The sequence below is a fragment of the Octopus sinensis genome, linkage group LG6, assembly GCF_006345805.1.
Source record: "Octopus sinensis linkage group LG6, ASM634580v1, whole genome shotgun sequence".
Lineage (NCBI taxonomy): Eukaryota > Metazoa > Mollusca > Cephalopoda > Octopoda > Octopodidae > Octopus > Octopus sinensis.
This window is the reverse complement of record NC_043002.1, coordinates 109019847-109041160: the sequence shown is the minus strand read 5'-3', so window position 1 is coordinate 109041160 and position 21314 is coordinate 109019847. Positions and strand designations below refer to the sequence as shown.

The 21314-nt window shown below is 40.3% G+C and overlaps 1 protein-coding gene across 1 annotated transcript in view; it reads right to left on the bottom strand.

Annotated features, from left to right (window-relative positions):
- Positions 1-15339, bottom strand: part of LOC115212890 (protein kintoun) — a 48760-nt gene extending 33421 nt beyond the window's left edge. Inside the window, exons 1-2 of the mRNA XM_029781686.2 lie at positions 15196-15339; positions 12925-14929 (exon numbers count right to left, since the gene is read on the bottom strand). Of these exons, the coding sequence (XP_029637546.1) occupies positions 12925-14655 (1731 nt within the window). The 5' untranslated portion in view covers positions 14656-14929; positions 15196-15339. The remainder of the gene's footprint in view (positions 1-12924; positions 14930-15195) is intronic.
- Positions 15340-21314: the final 5975 nt, after the last annotated feature.

The following is a 21314-nucleotide window of genomic DNA, read 5'->3' as shown; positions in this document are numbered from 1 at the left end:
AAGGCCAGAGAGAAATGAAGCTAATATGTTCCACTAGATGGCAATGTCAATGTACGTGTGTGAAAGAACAATAGTCTTTTAAGAGAAAAGTTAGACATAAGAGGAATTAGATGCAGTGTGCAAGAGAGAAGACTGCACTGGTTTTGTCATGTGATGTGGATGGATGAAGACAGTTGTATACAGAAGAGCTGAGTGCTTAAAGCGGATGGAACTTATGGAAGAGGAGACCTAGAAAGACATAGAACAAATTACTGAAGGTCGATCTCAAGACATTGAGTCTTACGAAAGAAATGACAAAGGACCAAAATATCTGGTGCCTTGCTGTACTCAAGAAGACCCATCCGCCACAGCAGAACTGATACTGGTGCTGGTGCCACATAAAAAGCACCCAGTACACTCTTTGGTGTAGGAAGGGCATCCAGCCATAGAAACCAAGCCAGAACAGACAATGAATCTAGTGTAGCCCTTGGCCTTACCAGCTCCAGTCAAACTGTCCAACTCATGCCAGTATGGAGAATAGATGTTAAATTATGATGATGATGATATGCTTAAATCCTCTACACTGTGATGTTCACACGATGTGGAAGACAACTAGAGGTTTCTACAGGACAACCTGCTGAGGGCCACTGACCAGATCTGTGGATGGTGCAAAGTCCCCTCTCGACCCAAAATAACATGGTAGTGGAACAATGTTGTTGATAGGGCTATTAGAGAAAAGAACAGGCTTGGAAGGACTGGAAGAACAGTGGTAGCAGGGAATTCTATTAGACTGCCAGAAGGGAAGCTATGAAGCAGATAAGAAAAAAATTGCCAATGTGGCACCATAAAAAGCACCATCCGAACGTGGCCGATGCCAGTGCCGCCTCGACTGGCTTCTGTGCCGGTGGCACATAAATAGCACCATCCGAACGTGGCCGATGCCAGCGCTGCCTCGACTGGCTTCTGTGCCGGTGGCACATAAAAAGCACCATCCGAACGTGGCCGATGCCAGCACCGCCTTTAAAAGCACCAACCGATCGTGGCCAATGCCAGACTCCCCTGGCACCTGTGCCGGTGGCACGTAAAAAACACCCACTACACTCGCGGAGTGGTTGGTGTTAGAAAGGGCATCCAGCTGTAGAAACACTGCCAGATCAGACTGGAGCCTGGTGCAGCCCCTGGCTTCCCAGACCCCGGTCGAACCGTCCAACCCATGCTAGCGCAGAAAACAGACGTTAAACGATGATGATGATGTTTTGCGCTGTGAGGACCAATGACTTGAGGTATTTTGTGTTGCAAGACAGTGTGTGAGAGAGAATCGTGATGTTGTAGGAGAGAAATGTGTTTGCTTGGAAATGTGTCTGCATTACTAGCTTTATGCAGTGTCTAGGAATCTGATAGGGAGCAGCACTGTACAGATGTTGTGCTTTTACACCTTTTTACTGTAAGAGAGAATGTTTCCTCCATGGTAGCTGCAATGAATTTGCATTTAGAAGTTGAAATATGTCACAGACATATTCTAACTAACCTCAAGTTCACATATATATACTCTTTTACTTGTTTCAGTCATTTGACTGCGGCCATGCTGGAGCACCGCCTTTAGTCGAGCAAATCGACCCCGGGACTTATTCTTTGTAAGCCCAGTACTTATTCTATCGGTCTCCCACGCCGAACCGCTAAGTTACGGGGACGTAAACACACCAGCATCGGTTGTCAAGCAATGCTAGGGGGACAAACACAAACAAACACACATACATATATACGACAGGCTTCTTTCAGTTTCCGTCTACCAAATCCACTCACAAGGCATTGGTCGGCCCGGGGCTATAGCAGAAGACACTTGCCCAAGATGCCACGCAGTGGGACTGAACCGGAACCATGTGGTTGGTTAGCAAGCTACTTACCACACAGCCACTCCTGCGCCTATAAATACATGCATTTATATAGATGGGTATAGACATATACACATCTATAGAGAGAGAAAGCTAATGATGGACCTGCTTAGCAGTCATTTGAGTGATGAGAAATAGCAGCCAAACCTCCCTCAAATGCTACTCTGCTGACACATTCTATAATGAATTCCTAGATATCTTTTGTCTAACAAAAGAAGAGACCTTGATAAGAAACTCAATCTTAAACGACCATCAGCTTATCAATTCCACATTTTTCATAAATATCCAAATGTCTTCGATGAAGCCACTGTGAAATCTGTAAATCTCGCATGCTGTGTTTGTCACAACCTTACTGATTACTCATCTTCTAATGCTTCATTATTTTTAATTAGGTTTTCCTGGTTGTGTGGTTCAGAAGTTTGTGTCATGACAACATGACTTGAGATTCATTTCCACTGTCTGGCAATGAAGGCAGGGGTTCCCTGGTAGTAATGCCACATGCTGAACCGATGTCTTATAAGTGAAATGGTAGATGGAGATTATTGGAAGCCAGAAATATCATCATCATCAACATCGTTTAACGTACGCTTTCCATGCTAGCATGGGTTGGACGGTTCGACCGGGGATCTGGGAAGCCAGAAAGGCTGCACCAGGCTCCAGTCTGATCTGGCAGTGTTTCTACAGCTGGATGCCCTTCCTAACGCCAACCACTCCGTGAGTGTAGTGGGTGCTTTTTACGTGCCACCGGCACAGGTGCCAGGCGAGGCTGACAACGGCCATGATCGGATTGGTGGATGAAGTAAAAAAAAAAAAAAAAAAAAAAATGTACTATACAACTTAGTAGAAGTATCAGCTAACAAGAATTCACATGGTCATTGAAAAAATCATTGTGGAAATCTCTAGGTGTCTGCTTGACCTGCTAGAAAAGGCAGCCATGTCACAGTTTAATGTCTTAAAAAAAAAGAAACAATAATAATAATAATAATTATCATCATCATCATTGCTGTAATGTACACTTTTCCAGATGCTTTTCCTGTTGCCAACCCTCATGTTTCTACGCAAGGTATTTTTTCCCTATGGCAAAATATATTTCCACAGAAGATCAGAAATGAATGACACCACTTGTTTGCATGATAACAATTCATTTATAACTAATGTGGGATGTCAAGACAAGGGTGGACATGCACACACCCACACACACACCCACACACACATAATATACATGTATGTTCATGTGTAAGTGTGTGTGTATATATATATATATATATATACTCTTTTTTACATGTTTCAGTCACTTGACTGCAGCCATGCTGGAGCACCGCCCCCAGTCGAGCAAGTTGACCCCGGAACTCATTCCCTGTAAGCCCAGTACTTATTCTATCGGTCTCCCCTGCCGAACCGCTAAGTGACAGGGACGCAAACACACTAGCATCGGTTGTCAAGCAATGCTAGGGGGACAAACACATACACACACATACATATATATGACAGGCTTCTTTCAGTTTCCATCTACCAAATCCACCCACAAGACATTGGTCGGCCCGGGGCTATAGCAGAAGACACTTGCCCAAGATGCCACGCAGTGGGACTGAACCCGGAACCATGTGGTTGGTTAGCAAGCTACTTACCACACAGCCACTCCTGCGCCTATATATATATATATATATATATATATATATAAATGAAAATTGTAATGTAAATACACAAATGACAAATAGAAAATGTGTGACGTAAATTGAGTGCACAAATGGACAGAAGACAGACAGAGAAGGTCCCTAATTCTTCACCAGTTATCAACCAGATGTTATTACTCATTAATGGTGCAAAACTGAGTCATACCACCTGGTTGATAACTGATGATGAATTAGGGACCTTCTGTGTCTGTCTTCCATCCAGTTGTGCCCTCAATTTACTTTATAAGTTTTTTATTTGTTGTTTGTGTATTCACAATGCAATTTTCTCATTTGTTAAATAATGGAATGCAACACACCCTGACCTTTATTAACAATAACTTTTATATATATATATATATATATATATAAATAATAGAAATATTACATTTCTAAATCTCTCAGAGAGAGTAATGCAGTAACAGTATGATAAAGTGATGGCTTGTTGCCAACTTAATGGGGCAGCCTCAGGAAAGGGAAGAATGTTACTGTTATTTAGCCCCGAGAAACACGGTTTCTATTTGTCTGTATGATACAGGCATTCTGTGTCCTTAAGTTTTCAAACAGGGGAGATAAGCAAATTACAAGCTATATTTCTAAAAACAACAAAGAAAAAAAAAAGACATATTAGATTAAGCAGTCCAGAGTAGAATATTCCCAGAATATAGAGAGATAAGCTAATTAAGGCTAGAAAAACCATTCATGATAAATCTATGAGGTGGGCTGAAAACTTCATAGGTTGACTATGAAGGAGTGATGCTAGAGCTGTGAAATCTTGCATGGATTAATTTCAGGTCTTCTTATTAACACCTGCCTTGTTTTGTTCCAGGTAAATTAACATCTATCTGTTCAAAGACTTCAAAAGTAACCACTAGTGACTTCTCTTAAAAATGGACAAAATTTAGTATCATGGTGTTATCTGGTACCTACAAAAAAAAAGGGTTTAGTCCCCCCCCCCCAATGACATAGTTGTTACATTAGGGGATGATGCTTCAGTTCTATCAACATTGCAAAAGTGGGCAGCTGAATTTAGGGGTGGGGAAATGCCCCAACATTTGGATGTCCTACACCTGCCAGCAACGAGAACAACATTGATTGTAATCACCACATTGTGATAGATGACAGGTGATTAACTACAAATCAAATAGTCAATGCTATTAGCATACCCTGAGAGAGCATTGAGGATATTCTGCACTATGACCTCAACATGATGAAAGTTTCTGCTTCTGACACCTGGTTAAAAGCACACCAGGTTGATCACATCATGGGAAAATCGGACATTGTTAGGGGCAGACCAAGCTGATGCTGGTTTCCTTGGAATGTTTTCCAGAGACAAAGAAACAATCCATGCAGTGGAAACACCCTTCCTCATCGGCTCCAAAGAAGGCCAAGATCATTTCATCTGCAGGGAAGTTGATGGCCTCAGTTTTTGGGGATGCAAAAGGCATTGTGTTTATTGACTATCTCCAGAAGGGTCATACCATCAATGGAGAGTACCAGGCGAACTTGGTGAGACAGTTACGAAAGACTATCAAGCCCAAATGCCCAGAAAAACTACTGAAAAGGGTCTTGTTTCATTTGGACAATGCTCCGGCATAGAAATCTTGCTTTCAATGCCACTGTGCATGACTGGCAATTAGAACCGTAATTTTATGATGATGAATGCAACACCCTATCCACTATGCCTTCACACACACACATGGCCACCTGGTTAAGAAATTTACTTTCCAACCACAAGGTTTTGGATTCAGTCCCACTGAATGGCAACTTGAGCCAATGTCTTCTATGATAGACCTTGAATTGACCAAAATCTCATGAATGAATTTGGTAGATGGAAACTGAAAAAGAGCCAGTTGTGCATGTGTGTGGGTGTGCTGAAAGTGTAACGGCTAGAGTAAGAATAGCCTGGGCAAAGTTTAGAGAGCTCTTACCCCTGCTGGTGACAAAAGGCCTCTCGCTCAAAGTAAAAGGCAGACTGTATGATGCATGTGTATGTACAGCCACGCTACATGGTAGTGAAACATGGGCCGTGACTGCTGAGGATATGCGTAAGCTCGCAAGAAATGAAGCCAGTATGCTCCGATGGATGTGTAATGTCAGTGTTCATAATCGACAGAGTGTAAGTACCTTGAGAGAAAAGTTGAACCTAAGAAGCATCAGTTGTGGTGTGCAAGAGAGATGGCTGCGCTGGTATGGTCATGTGACGAGAATGGCTGAAGATAGTTGTGTGCAAAAGTGCTACACCCTAGCAGTTGAGGGAACCTGTGGAAGAGGTAGACCCAGGAAAATCTGGGACGAGGTGGTGAAGCACGGCCTTCGAACTTTAGGTCTCACCAAGGAAATGACTAGAGACCGAGACCTATGGAAGTATGCTGTGCGTGAGAAGACCCGGCAAGACTAGTGAGGCCATAACCCATGGCCCCTACCTGGGACGTAGTCAGTCCACCTGTGCATACCTTCCTTCTTGTGACACTTGTGAAGACCTGTTGAGGCAAGTGAAAATCAAATCAAACCAAATCAAAATAGATGAACATCAATGGAATTTGTATCTTTGTGGTACCAGTGCCGGTGGCACATAAGAAAACCATCCGAACGTGGCCGTAGCCAGTACCGCATCGACTGGCCTCCGTGCTGTGGGCACGTAACAAACACCATCCGATCGTGGCCGTTCGCCAGCCTCATCTGGCACCTGTGTTGGTGGCACATAAAAAAACACCATCCAAGCGTGGCCGTTCGCCAGCCTTGTCTGGCACCTGTGTCGGTGGCACATAAAAAACACCATCCGAGCGTGGCCGTCTGCCAGCCTCGTCTGGCACCTGTGTTGGTGGCACATAAAATCACCCACTACACTCTCGGAGTGGTTGGCGTTAGGAAGGGCATCCAGCTGTAGAAACACTGCCAGATCTGACTGGCCTGGTGCAGCCTTCGGGCTCCCCAGACCCCAGTTGAACCGTCCAACCCATGCTAGCATGGAAAGCGGACGTTAAACGATGATGATGATGATGATGATGTGTGTGTATGAGTGTGAGAGTGTGTGTATGTATGGGAGTGTGTGTGTATGAGAGTGTGTGTGTGTGAGAGTGTGTGTGTGTGAAAGCGTGAGTATTGTTTGTGTGTCCTTGGCTTGACATCATGTGATAGTTGTAAACTGATTGCCACTGTCATACAAGCAATGTCATTCAATTCGAAATGTCCTGTGAAAAAAGTATGTCTGTCCATAGAAAACCTGCCACAGTAAATTCCCTTTGATCTATGAAGCATGGAAAAGTGAACATTACACGATGACGAAGATATACATAGCTACTGAGCTGTTAATGTTTACACTGGGATTTTCAGATTACGTTGTTTGTCTGAAGTATGTTTTGTTTCATGTTGACTAGATTTTTATTTTTATGAAACTGTTTACATCAGACACACAAGCACAACACTCACATTGGTTGACCCATGCATTTAGATCAATCCGGCATCTCATTTCATCAAACACCCTTCATTATCATCATCATCGTTTAACATCCGTTTTCCATGCTGGCATGGGTTGGATGGTTTGACTGAGGATTAGCAGGTACCAATCTGATCTAGCAGTGTTTCTACAGCTGGATGCCTTTCCTAATACCAACCACTCTGAGAGTGTAGTGGGTGCTTTTTATATACCACTGGCACAGGAGCCAGTCAGTGGGTACTGGCATTGGCCGCATTTGGATGGTGCTTTTTACGTGCCACCAGCCAGTCAGGTGGGCCTGGTATTGACCACGTTCTGATGGTGCTTTTTACGTGCCACCAGCATAGGAGCCAGTCAGGGGGTACTAGCATCAGCCACGTTTGGATGGTGCTTTTTATGTGCCACTGGCACAAGAATATATTACTTGACAATTTTACGTAGAACCCAATATCTTGTAATGGGAAGGTGCAAGCTGGCAGAATTGTTAGCACACTGAGCAAAGTGCTTCGTGGCATTTCATCTGTCTTTATGTTCTGAGTTCAAATTCCGCTGAGGTTAACTTTGCCTTTCATCCTTTTGAGGTCGATGAACACTGGGGATGATGCAATCAACTTATTCCTTTTAATGAAATTGCTGGCCTTGTGCCAAAATTTGAAATTAATAATGTTTCCAACACAGACACAGTCTTTGAAATTTGAATGGTAGGTTGTTGATTAAACTGACTCTAGCACTTGATTGATTCTTTATTTTATTGACGCCACAAAGGCTAAAAATGACTTTGGCAGGATTTAAACAAAGGATTGTAAAGGACCATTACTAAACTACACATCACATTTTGTCAGGTGCTCTAATGATTCTGACAATTAATGATAATTGGGGGGACCCCATTTTTTGATTAGTATTTATTTTATCAACCCTGGAAGGACGAAGGGCAAAGTTGGTTTTCCTAATACTCTCAAGAGTTCAAAATTGGTCTTGAACTCAGAATAGTTTTAGGAAAAGCATCCACAAAGCCAGAGCTGACACTAGAGTCCAATGCAGCCCCACGGCTCACTGGATTCTGTCAAACTATCCAACTCATACCAGCACGGAAAACAGATATTAACCCTTTCTGTTACCATATTTCTGTTGAGATGTTCTGTGTTTCTTTCAATTAATTTTAAATATAACAAATAATTAAATAAAATAACTAGGTTATCATTCAGTTGGTGTTAGGAACATAAATGGTGACTAAGGTTTGGTGGAAGATTTTAATTCAAAACTTATGAAAACAAGACATTTGTACTACAGAGCCAGAGGTGGCTTCAGCCGGGTTGGTGTTGAAAGGGTTAAGAATTGTTTCTCTATTATATATTTTAACCCTTTCTGTTACCATATTTCTGTTGAGATTTTCTGTGTTTCTTTCAATTAATTTTAAATATAACAAAGAATTTAGGAAAATAACTTAGTTATCGTTAAGCTAGTGTTAGGAACATAAATTATGATTAAGGTTTTGTGGAAGATTTTAATTCAGAACTTATGAAAACAAGACATTTGTACTACAGAGCCAGGAGTGGTTTCAGCCAGGTTGGTATTGAAAGGGTTAAAAGATGATGATGAATATAAAGGAAGACATGCCAGACAATCCAAGTGGAAGAGGACCAAAAAATTGATGACTGAAAAGCAAGTAGAAGTAAAGTGGTGATGGTCGATGCAATGCTAAAGAAGATTCCCATCCAACCAGGGCTGGGGAGTTGAAACAAAAAACTTTGACTCCAGCTCCTCTACTATTTGCCCCTCTGACTCCTCTTTATGTAATTAAGTGGTTGTTGTCTACATACCTCATAAAGCATATGCATATGTTAGCACTTTGAGTAGGCCTTTATATTATAACTGGTTTACATTAAAGAATAAAGATATTATGAGTTGGAATCGGAGTTGGTATAGTTTTACTGACTCTGACTCTAGCTATCCCTTAACTCTTTCGCATTCAAACCGGCCATATCCAGCCAAAATATTCCCCCAGTTTTATACTGAAACTGAGCAGATAAGGCCTCTCACATCTACCCTGTCATTTTAAAACTAAACAATTACATAATTGAAATCTCTAAACTACAAGATGATGGATGATTAATTCAGCACAATATAAATAAACAAGCATCATTTTGCCAGAATAATCTGAACACTAAAGGGTTAATTGTTTCTGACTCCATGACTCTGACTACACAGCCCTGCATCCAACATATGCAAAGATGGAAAACTAGATGTAAAACGTTGTGGATATTTTATGGTCACCTCATCTCCAGCCATCTGTTACTCTCTTCTATTATGAACTTAATCACCCTCACTCCTGATCCTCTGCCTGTATTCTCTCTTATACCTTGACATTACACTCTGGCACCTTGTCACTAACATCATTATCTTCACTATAACAAGACACCTCTACCATACTTTAGACTTGGACCTCCAACTGCTGGCATGAACCAACTGACCGTCTCTCAGATACGCATCCACTCAATTGATGAGTCTTTTAAGTTACTCAGTGACCTTCATTTGTGTCAGTGCCAAGAAAAAAAGCACCCTGTACATTTTATAAGGTGGTTGGCATGACAAAAAACATCCAACTGCAGAAACCATGCCAAAGTTGATGTTGGAACTTCATTCCATACTGCAGCTTGTCAAATCTTGTCAAACCATCTTCTTCGTGTCAGCATGAAAACTGGTATTAGATGAAGACGATAACAAGAGAACCTATGGTGGATTCAGTGTAAAACTATCAACATAAAGATATATTTAATACTAACACAGCAGGTTCTTTCTTTTGCACCAGCTTTCATTCTTCTTCCAACTCTGCCTTAATAATTGTGTCAGCCAAGAGCAGTGGAAAATTGCTAGCCTCATTCCTCTGTTCAAAAAGAATGATTGCACATCACCTGTCAACTATTGTCCAGTCAGTCTTACTAGCTGCATCCCCAAACTGATGGAGTTCTGCGTTAACCAAAACTGTCTGAAACTTCTGGAACTCTCACAGCCTTATTCAACCCTCACAATTTGGATTTACCCTCAACTCCAGCTGCCGTGGCCAACTCGTTGAGTTTCTTGAAGACACCACCCGAATCATTGATGGCAGATCATGGATGGATGTTATCTATCTTGACTTTGCTTAAAGCCTTCAATTCTGTGCCACACAAATGATTTATGGCAAAACTGTCTGCAATGGGTGTGAAAGAGGATCTTCATAACTGGTTGAAGTCTGTCGTATTTGGGCAAAAAGAGGCAATCACAGTTCTAGGACCACATTCTTCACTCTATGAGTTGACGTTTGGTGTATCAAAGGGATCCATTCTTGGATCCCCGATGTTTGTTGCACATATTAATGACATCCTTCAAAACTTCCAAGATTCCTAAAATTCGCCAACAATACACTTGATATCCCCTACCCCTCTATTTTCAAATGACTCGTTCAGGGTTCACTTCCCATGCATTATTCTATGCACAGCACATGCACTTTTGCTCACTTTTTCTGATAAGTTGCAGTGCATCTCAGCACTGTGTACAATAAGTTTATTATTATTCAAATAATTCACAAAAAATTAATAAGCCTCTATACTGCATTCAATTTTCTACAAATAGTTGCTAAATCTCCTTCAAATCTCATCCTGCTATCTTTAAAAAATATGAAGGGCACATTGGATCATGTACTCCCATATGTGCAAGGCTTTGAAAGAAAAGTTGTTTGTTCATCATAGATCTACTCAACTAGGGCTCACCTGGGTTACACAACATCTTCATAATTCACACGATCCATTTACTATTAAATATGTCATATCCCACCCAATTACCAGAGGGTGGAAAACTTTACAATTTAAAACAACTTCTGTTTATAATTTAATTTATTATTAATACAGTATTATATATATTTATTTTTGTTGATTATCCCCACCTGAACAGTAAAAAGTATTTCAGGAGTACTAAAACAAGGGAGCTTACTCAACATCAATCAAGATTTTGATGTCACTAGAAGAGGTTTAGGACAAAAAGAGGCAGGTTTTTATTCTCTTTTATTTGTTTCAGTCATTTGACCGCGGCCATGCTGGAGCACCGCCTTGTTCGTTGACGATAGAGAAATAAAGAATAATAATGCCTCGTCTGGCACCTGTGTCGGTGGCACATAAAAAGCACCCACTACACTCACGGAGTGGTTGGCGTTAGGAAGGGCATCCAGCTGTAGAAACACCGCCAGATCTGACTAGCCTGGTGCAGCCTTCGGGCTTCCCAGACCCCAGTTGAACCGTCCAACCCATGCTAGCATGGAAAGCGGACGTTAAACGATGATGATGATGATGATGAATGAACTTGTTTTTTTACCAGCGCTCAGGTGTGTGACAGAATCACTTCGAAAGTAAAGGATGCTTACAAAAGAATATGGAATGATTCAGAGTCAAAGGGAATATGAAGGACGAACTGGATTCTGACAAAGATAGGAATCAGAAATTTAATTATTCAGAATGTCAATAGAATGGGAATGGATATTTGGAAAGTAGGGTCGCTGGGAACCCAGGACATAGCAGAAGAACTGGAAAAAGAGTAGCTTTGAATTAGAACCATCTTTGAAAATAATAAGCAACTGACCCAACAATGTACCCAGGGTTTTTTTTTGCTGAGACCCAGGTCAGCCCTAACAATGATAGTTTACCTTTAGGGGGATCTTTTGTATATCAAGGACAAGAATATATTGGATATTCTTTATATAAATTTATGTAAAATAGTAGTGAGTGGTTTGAGGGAAATTTGGTTGCTAGAGCAATAGTGGGAGAAATGTGTGGAGTGAAGCTGTTTGATAAGAGGAAGACTGAGAATTTGATGGGGATGCTGGGGTTGGAGGACTCAGTGGAACGGCTGGCAAGGGCGAATGGAATGCGGTGGTAATGGGCATGTGTTGAGGAAGGATAAGGAACATGTTCTGAAGAGGGTGCTTGAGTTTGAGATAAATGGACCAAGAAAGCAAGGTAGACCGAGGAAAACGTGGAGGAAAAGATTAGGAGGGTTGGCTTGAGAAGGGAGGACGTCCAACACTGAGCAAGACAGCGAGATGGTGTGAGGGCAGTTGCTATGGCATTGAGGGAGATCCGGCCACCCCTTTTAAAACACTGGATGATGATGATGATGATGATAAGTTCTAGTTGGATGAATGCTCACACATAGGCTTGTGTGTCCAGATATGATATGACATTTTGTACAGTTAGATGGCTGAGGTTATCGGCATGTTTTGGTAAATGCTGCCAGCAGCAAATGAAGGATATAAAGGAATTCTGAAAACTTAGAAATTTAAGGAGATAATGATGGTAATTATTGCTGTTGACAAGTTGCATTTAACCCTTTCATTACTGTATTTATTTTGAGATGCTCTGTGTTTCTTTCAATTACTTTATATATAACAAAGAATTTAGTAAAATAACTTATCATTCAGCTAGTGTTAGGAACATAAATTGTGACTAAGGTTTGGTGGAAGATTTTAATTCAAAACTTATGGAAACAAGATATTTGTACTCAGAGCCAGAACCGGTTTCAGTCGGGTTGGTAACAAAAGGTTTAAATAGTGTGAATGAACAGGATGCCATTTTCTCATATGGAGAGGAGCAATTTTAGTAACCTACCAGTGACATTATGCTGGTCACTCAAGACATTGCAAAAAATATATCTACTTCACTTACCTGACAAGAGAGCAGTTAAGGGGGAGGGTCAGAGAGAATGAGGGGGAGAAGACAATCCACTGATATAATAATGATAGCAGGTAAGTTCAGTGGGATTTGATGGTCTAAAAAGATGCAACTGGATGTTTTTAAAAGAGAATAATAATAATCTTCATGTAATTATGATTAAATTGTTTTTGCGATTCATTAAATCACTCAAAACACTTTTTGCATACGGTATCTAATAAGTTATAAAAATCACGATAACTTACCTCAAAGGTGTTGCCATCACAAGAAGCAAAAAAACCTTCCCACAAGCTACAATGTTGTTTGTCCTTTGGTAACAGCACAACTAGATTGCTAGGTGACACGTCTGTTTCATTAGTAGGACACACTGAGCAACCCTGGTGGAATTCAATATAGAGACGATAATACAATGGAAAACAGCCAGAGCCTTGAGAAGAGAACATTATGTCATAGAGGTGAGGCTCTGGGTGTTTTTGGACAATACTGTTTGGAAGGACATTAGCAACATCAATAACAAAGGTGACCGATTCTTGATCTTGAAAATAGCGAAAATTAGGAAGCTGGCACAGTGGCAAGAAAAACAAAGAATTTGAGTTGTCCTCATCTATACCCGTTTCAGGAGTCATAGCAACATCATTCGGCTGTACGTTGGCATCATCATTTTCTTGGACAGAAATCTCTGAATCACATTGTTCAGAACCTTCATCTACCGAGTTGCCACGATCCACATCGGCTTCATTGTCACTTGAAGTTGCGTAACTGGGAACTGAACTAAAAGGTAGATTCTCCGGTTGAGCAGCAATCACAGGAAGTACCACATTTAATACACTTTTAGACTTATCAAATTTGGCAGTGCCATTAGTTTCATCAACTGGATATGGTAACCTCAGATCCAGTTCATATGATGCTGGGGTTGTACACTTCAACATAATGTGATTATCAACAATATCTAAATCAATGGTATTTGCAGATTTCAATAGAGGCAAGTCAATAGATACAACAAGTTCTTTGGGTCTGGTACTAGACTTTGCATCAGAGACGTTTGAAAAGTCTTGGATATCTAGTGCAGAACGATGTAAAATACAATACTTGGGAACGGCAGGGGAACTCGGAAGAGCTGAGGATTCTGTGGAAACGGTTGTTCCTTCAGTCTGGTCCTCTTGTAATGTTTCTTTGGATTCAGTTTCTGATTTTGAGGATTTTGTCTCTGACGCATCTTTCTTCTTAGCTTCAGCTAGTCTCTTGGACGAGCGTGTTTTACCTTTTTTTTCCACCCATTCCTCAGTTAATTCTTTGGTTGTCTTATTAGGGTCATATGGATAAGGCATACTGTTCAAAATGCTGTCAGAGTCGTCTGCGGTTTTGGTCGATCCATCTTCTCGCCGGGTTCGAACCACAGTAGGGGTTCTAACTCCTTTGAAATTGTTTTTCACTTTGGGTGTACTTATCTTTTTATCCAATGTGACATTAAAATGTTCCTCAATGGCTTCTATCGCTGTATCGTGTACAAGCTTTTTAAACTTAGAGTTAGACTGTGCCATTCGGTAAGTGTCCGGGTGAAACACGACATCATACACAAAGCATTTTTCACCTTTGAGATCGAAGTCTTCGCGAGGTCTAGCTAAAGAATGGGGGATTGCCCAGTTGATTCCAAAACGGTCAGGGCCATTCTCTTTAGTAAATGTTGGCTTCCCAATGTTTTCATTTTTGCAGATATTTATAAAAGCCTTTTTCTTGTTATTAATAAGTGATTTTATAACATGGCCGGGTTCAGGAGTAATGAATTTTATATCCATACCTCTTTCGTTTTCTAGTTGCGTAATCTCTTCTTCATATTTTTTGCGGTTTTCAGGATTTGATATTTCTTCGGCATACTCTGCGAGTAATTTTCTGAATTCTTCCTTTTTCATCGCCTCCCCGAACCGTTTCATCTCCTCTGGAGTCATATCGAGCTTCTTGCGATCTTCCCCAGACATTATTTAACGAATACTGTGAAAATAATAACGGGGTTACAACATAACAAGGCAATCTTCAACAAAAATAGTCTGTTGTCTTCCCCTCAACGTGTCAGATTTTGTTTGTCTTCTAAGGTACCATCAAATCTACATAGCAACGGAAGTGCGGCTCTGCTATTGTAGAAACGCACTCACAGCAAATAATTGATGCCCATTGGTTAATATTTACCTCACCTCCACCCGGTTTCGTTTACATTCAAACGTCAAATATCCATTCAAAAAGTTCAATTTAACCCTGAAATTATAAAGAAAGAAATCATTTGTATATCGCTTCCATCGTTAGTAGCTGTTTTATTTAAAGTATATTCGGTATTTTCTTAACGAATTTAAATAAAATAATGTAGCTTTATTCCAAGTTTAAAATAAACAAATCAAATATCTTTAAAAGTAACTAAAAATATTTAAAAGGTCTCCACTAAAAACTTTTAATGAAAAAAGATTTTTAAAATCCCTAATATACAAATGACTCTCATCAAAGACGATAATTTGGAAACCCCTTACCGTATTCATTTATTAGATTTAGGTTTTGGTAAACCCACATCTAGTTGCTGGTTAGTTTTAATTTAAAAACAAAAATACGCTTCTCGTAGTCAACTGGCAGATTCAGGAATATGACATTATATATATATATATAATATATATATATATATATATATATATATATATATATATATATAATATATATATAATGAGTGTGTGGGTGTATATATATATACAATATAATATAATATAATGTTAAAATATATTGTACAGTTGTAAAGAGACGATCTGAGAACTCAGATTCTATAGTATTCCTGCTGCTTAATATTATTTTTCTTCCTTTAGTACAGTCTTTAAAATGAATATAAATGGCATTTTATACTCTGTAACCTGGTAAAAAAAAAACCTAAGGTTTCACTCTGAATTAAACAATTCATTATATTTTTTGTTGTTGTTATACGTACACTACTCGAATAACAAACAAAAGTCGATGACTTCCGGTCGTGAGGTACGAGACCGGGTGATGTCGGTTGCTATGTTTTTGTTTTCCTCAGTAGCACTTGCTTAGAGATATCAGTTTTCAAAGGCATTTTGGCGTCCTGTCAAGTAAACACACGCCTCGACAGAAAATAGATTAGCATGAAAAGAACAAAGAAACATCGGTGGAAAATAAAGATAATACTGATTTTGTAATACATAAACTGTGTGCGTCGTGCATTTTCGCATAAACGATATATATATATATATATATATATATATATCATTGTAAAGACGCATGGTTAGGGCTTTCGGCTCACGAGGACGCGTTGTGTCCTTGAGCAAGACACTTTATTTCACGTTGCTCCATTCCACTCAGCTGGCAAAAGTGAGTCGGCCTTGTCACACTTTGTGTCACGCTGAATCTCCCTGAGAACTACGTTAGGGGTACGCGTGTCTGTGGATTGCTCAGTCACTTGCACGTTAATTTTATGAGGAGGCGCAATGGCCCAGTGGTTAGGGCAGCGGACTCGCGGTCATAGGATCGCGGTTTCGATTCCCAGACCGGGCGTTGTGAGTGTTTATTGAGCGAAAACACCTAAAGCTCCTCGAGGCTCCGGCAGGGGATGGTGGTGATCCCTGCTGTACTCTTTCACCACAACTTTCTCTCACTCTTACTTCCTGTTTCTGTTGTACCTGTATTTCAAAGGGGCCGGCCTTGTCACTCTCTGTGTCACGCTGAATATCCCCGAGAACTACGTGCACGTGTCTGTGGAGTGCTCAGCTGGGACCCTCGTCGTCGTAACCGACGGAGTGCTCCTTATATCGTTAAAGTACATAAGAAAATGCACCACACGCGCATTCACACACATACACACACACAAGCATACATATATGTGTGTGTGTGTTGTGTGCATGTATGTATACACACATACATATAGACAGACATACGCACACATAAATCAAAAACATACAAATCTGCATGTATACATACATACAAAAAAACCCTGTCAATGTTGAAGTTCCAGTGAAGGTCCCTCAGATCTAGGTTAGAAACCAGCTCTCTATTGACAAGAGATCTTGAAATAAAACTGAGAAATGACATTCACGCATACAGATATATATAGATTGGTTATAGAATTCCTTAGAAGGTACACTTATCAACAGGTAGGCCACCAGAAATAGCTAAATACAGGCTCACAGTAGGGTAAAACAAGTATGAAGGTATCACGTGTTGGTAGGATACCGTAGACATGTCAGCACTAAATCCCATTTAAACCTTAAATCAGACTCAGGGTTGCTTGTAGGTGCAGCATAGGTATGAAAAAGGAACATGAATGGGGGTTAAACCCCTCTTGTATTGTAAGAAGCTTGCTTCCAAACCACATGGTTCCCGGTTCAGTTCCATGGCATGGCATCTTGGGCAAGTGTTTTCTACTATAGCCTCAGGATTTTGTAGTGGATTTTGTAGACAGAAACTGAAAGAAGCCCATTGCATATATTCATCATCATTATCATCATTTAATGTCCACTTTCCATGCTGGCATGAGTTGGACAGTTTGACTGGGCTGGCATGCTGGAAGGCTGCACCAGACTCCAGTCTGATTTGGCATGGTTTTCTATGGCTGGATGCCCTTCCTAACGCCAACCATTCCGAGAGTGTAACGGGTGCTTTTATGTGCCAACAGTATTTGCATGACATGTCACCAGTACAGGTGCCAATTTGTGTGTCACCAGTCTCTGCCACAACAGTGATTTTGTTTGGCTTGATGGGTTATATTCCCAGCCACAACATAATGCCAAAGGTCATGGTCGTTGCCTCTGTGACATATCATCATCATCATCATCATCAACGTTTAACGTCTGTTTTCCATGCTGGCATGGGTTGGACGGTTCGACTGGGGTCTGGGAAGCCAGGAGGCTGCACCAGGCTCCAATCTGATCTGGCAGTGTTTCTACAGCTGGATGCCCTTCCTAATGCCAACCACTCTGAGAGTGTAGTGGGTGCTTTTTACATGCCACTGACACAGAAGCCATAGAAACCCATTCCAAATCAGAGTGGATCCTTGCGCAGCCTTCTAGTATGCCAGCCCAGTCAAACTGTCCAACCCATGCCAACATGGACAACGGACATTAAATGGTGATGATGATGATGATGTTAGGATGCAGCTTTAGGTGATCTATATTTTTGAGATGAAGAATTGTGTACATTATTTACATTGCACAGATATTTGCTGATGATCTTGCTCTTATTGCAGAATCTTTAGCAGAACTGTAATCAAAGGGCCTTAAAGTTAACCAAAGACAAAAGAGATTGTTAGTATAAAAGGAGATAAAACTCTCTTTCCATCAGGTAAATGGCCCTGCTCCATATGTAGGAAAGGAGTTGGAAGAAATTCCATTCGCTGCACCCAGTGTAAATTATGGAAACATAAGAAGTGCAGTGGTATCACAGGTAGGTTAACAGATAAAGTAGTCTTTGTATGTGGCAGATGTGCAGGAACAATAAGCACTAAGAGCACACGGGAATTAGATTCTCTGAAATACATATATATATACATATATGTATATATATATATTTCTTTACTACCCACAAGGGGCTAAACATAGAGGGGACAAACAAGGGGATTAAGCCGATTACATCGACCCCAGTGCGTAACTGGTACTTTATTTATAGACCCCGAAAGGATGAAAGGCAAAGTCGACCTCGGCGGAATTTGAACTCAGAACGTAACGGCAGACGAAATACCGCAAAGCATTTCGGCCGGTGTGCTAACGTTTCTGCCAGCTCGCCGCCTATGTGTATGTATGTATATATATATATATATATATATATATATATATATATATATATATATATATATATATATATATATATATATATAATATATATATATATATATATATATATATATATATATATATACATATATATATATATATATATATATATATATAAATATCAACAATCAAGGAACGGCCATAATAGGCCATTCACCCACTAGAAATAACAGCCAAAGCTTCAACCGCAAATAAAAATCAATTCCGTAAACCAGGAGAAAATTTAAAAAACATTTACCCTGTAATTTCTTATACGATGCACCGTTTCATCTGCTGTTTAATGGTAAACTAACCTGATTAAATTAAATCAAGCCAATCTTCCATAGGCCCTCAGATTCTTCAGTAAGAAATAGCCAGGTCGGAACAGATATTTTCACGAGGCATTTCCGACCCTGCCAAGGCAATATCTGACCTAAAATTTTCAAATCATCGCACTCGCGCCAAATTTATGGAAGATTGGCTTGATTTAATTTAATCAGGTTAGTTTACAATTAAACAGCAGATGAAACGGTGCATCGTATAAGAAATTACAGGGTAAATGTTTTTTAAATTTTCTCCTGGTTTACGGAATTGATTTTTATTTGCGGTTGAAGCCTTGGCTGTTATTTCTAGTGGGTGAATGGCCTATTATGGCCGTTCCTTGATTGTTGATGTTGAACTTAAAAATGGTCTATGACTATTTAATTTTTTCCCACTAGGCCGCTGGTGGCAAAAAAATTCTACAAAATTTTTTGCCACCCTATATTGATTAAATATATATATAAATATATATACATATACAAATACATATACATATATATATGGATATAAGTGTATATGTGTGTGTGAGTATATGTTAGTGTGTCCTTGTCTTGACGTTTCATGATAGTTGTAAATGAGTGTCACTGTTATACAAGCAGTGTCGTTCATTTCCAATAATCTTCTGTGAAAATCTGTCTGGCCTTGAGGGAAATATTATCTTGCCTGGAAACGAGTGAAGGTTGGCAACAGGAAAGGCATCTCACCACAGAAAATCTACCTCTATGAACTCTGTCCGAGACATGCAAGCATGGAAAAGCAGATGTTAAAATGTTGGTAGTGATGTGTGTGTTTACATACATGTATGTATGTCTGTATGTATTCTTAGTGTGTATATATACATATATATACATGTATATAAGCATCTCTATATATATAAATGGCAAAATATCTGTGTGTGTGTGTGTGTGTAAGTGTCCTTTATACAAATCCACAATTTTTCAGTTAGAGGGCTCGCACTTTCTATGGTCATTCAAAACCGTCCAAGGCTGGTTGTGAAGATCTTTTCATTTCCCAGTTACCTCTGAAAGCCATTTTAAAAAACTTATGTTTCAGGTAACAAAAGTCTTTAATACAAGGGACGTAACTCACTTAATCCAGGAGTTTAATCTAAAGATATTAAACCATAGCAAGGGAAATAACTCTTTAAAACTCTGCATTTTCCTCCCTTTGTTATGTATCACACCTCAATACTGTACCAGACCAATTTATCCAATTTAGGACCGGAACTGTCCCGGATTTCTGGATTTTCCAGTTTCCCAGAGAATTTCTAAACGTTTGCTTAAAATCTCTATATCTATAAATGGTAAAATGGTAAAATTTTACACCTGACAGTTGGACGCACGTGTGCATTTGCAGACAGTCTGTATGACTCTGTGCATTTTTGTGCTTTGTGAAGACGCATTATCATGTGTTTTGGCTTTCAAACATGCATGCTTTTTTGATTTGAGAAATGCAGTGAATAATTAATGAGTTAGACCAAGTGAATGACAAGAGAAAGGGATTTTCATGAAAGACCAAATATGCTTGACTAGCACTAGACCCAACAACGCCAGGTCATAGTGCCCCCGACTAGCCTCCGTGCCGGTGGCACGTAAAAAGCACCATCCGTTCGTGGCCGTTGCCAGCCTCGCCTGGCCCCCGTGCCGGTGGCACGTAAAGAGCACCATCCGTCCGTGGCCTTCTGCCAGCTCCGTCTGGCACCTGTGCGGGTGGCACGTAAAAAGCAGCCACTACACTCGCGGAGTGGTTGGTGTTAGGAAGAGCATCCAGCTGTAGAAACACTGCCAGATCAGACTGGGCCTGATGCAGCCTTCTGGCTTCACAGACCCCAGTTGAGCCGTCCAACCCATGCTAGCATGGAAAGCAGACGCTAAATGATGATGATGATGATGATGATGATATATATATATGTATATTTCCTTCTATGTTTCCGACGAAGAGCTCCGCTTCCTTCTTTCCTGAGCGTCCAATAATACTATATTTGTTCCACGTCCTAGCGTTGTGTTTTTTTGTGCTTTCTTGTTTGGATTAACTTTATATATGTGTATATATGTATGTATGTATATGTGTAGTCTTTTACTTGTTTCAGTCATTTCACTGTGGCCATGCTGGAGCATCGCCTTCAGTCGAGAAAATCGACCCTGGACTTATTCTATCAGTCTCTTTTACTGAACTGCTGAGTTATGGGGATGTAAACACACTATTGTTGGTTCTCAAGCGATGTTGGGGAGACAAACACAGACACAAAAACACACACATGGGCTTCTTTCAGTTTCCAACTACCGAATCCACTTACAACGCTTTGGTCAGCCCAAGGCTATATTAGAAGACACCTGCCCAAGGTGCCACACAGTGGGACTGAACCTAGAACCATGTGGTCGGTAAGCAAGCTACTTACCCCACAGCCACTCCTGCACCTTACATGTATATATATATATATTATATATATATATATATATATATATATATATATATATATATGTATACTTGCAGTATTGCCTGGCGTTGCTCGGGTTTGTTTT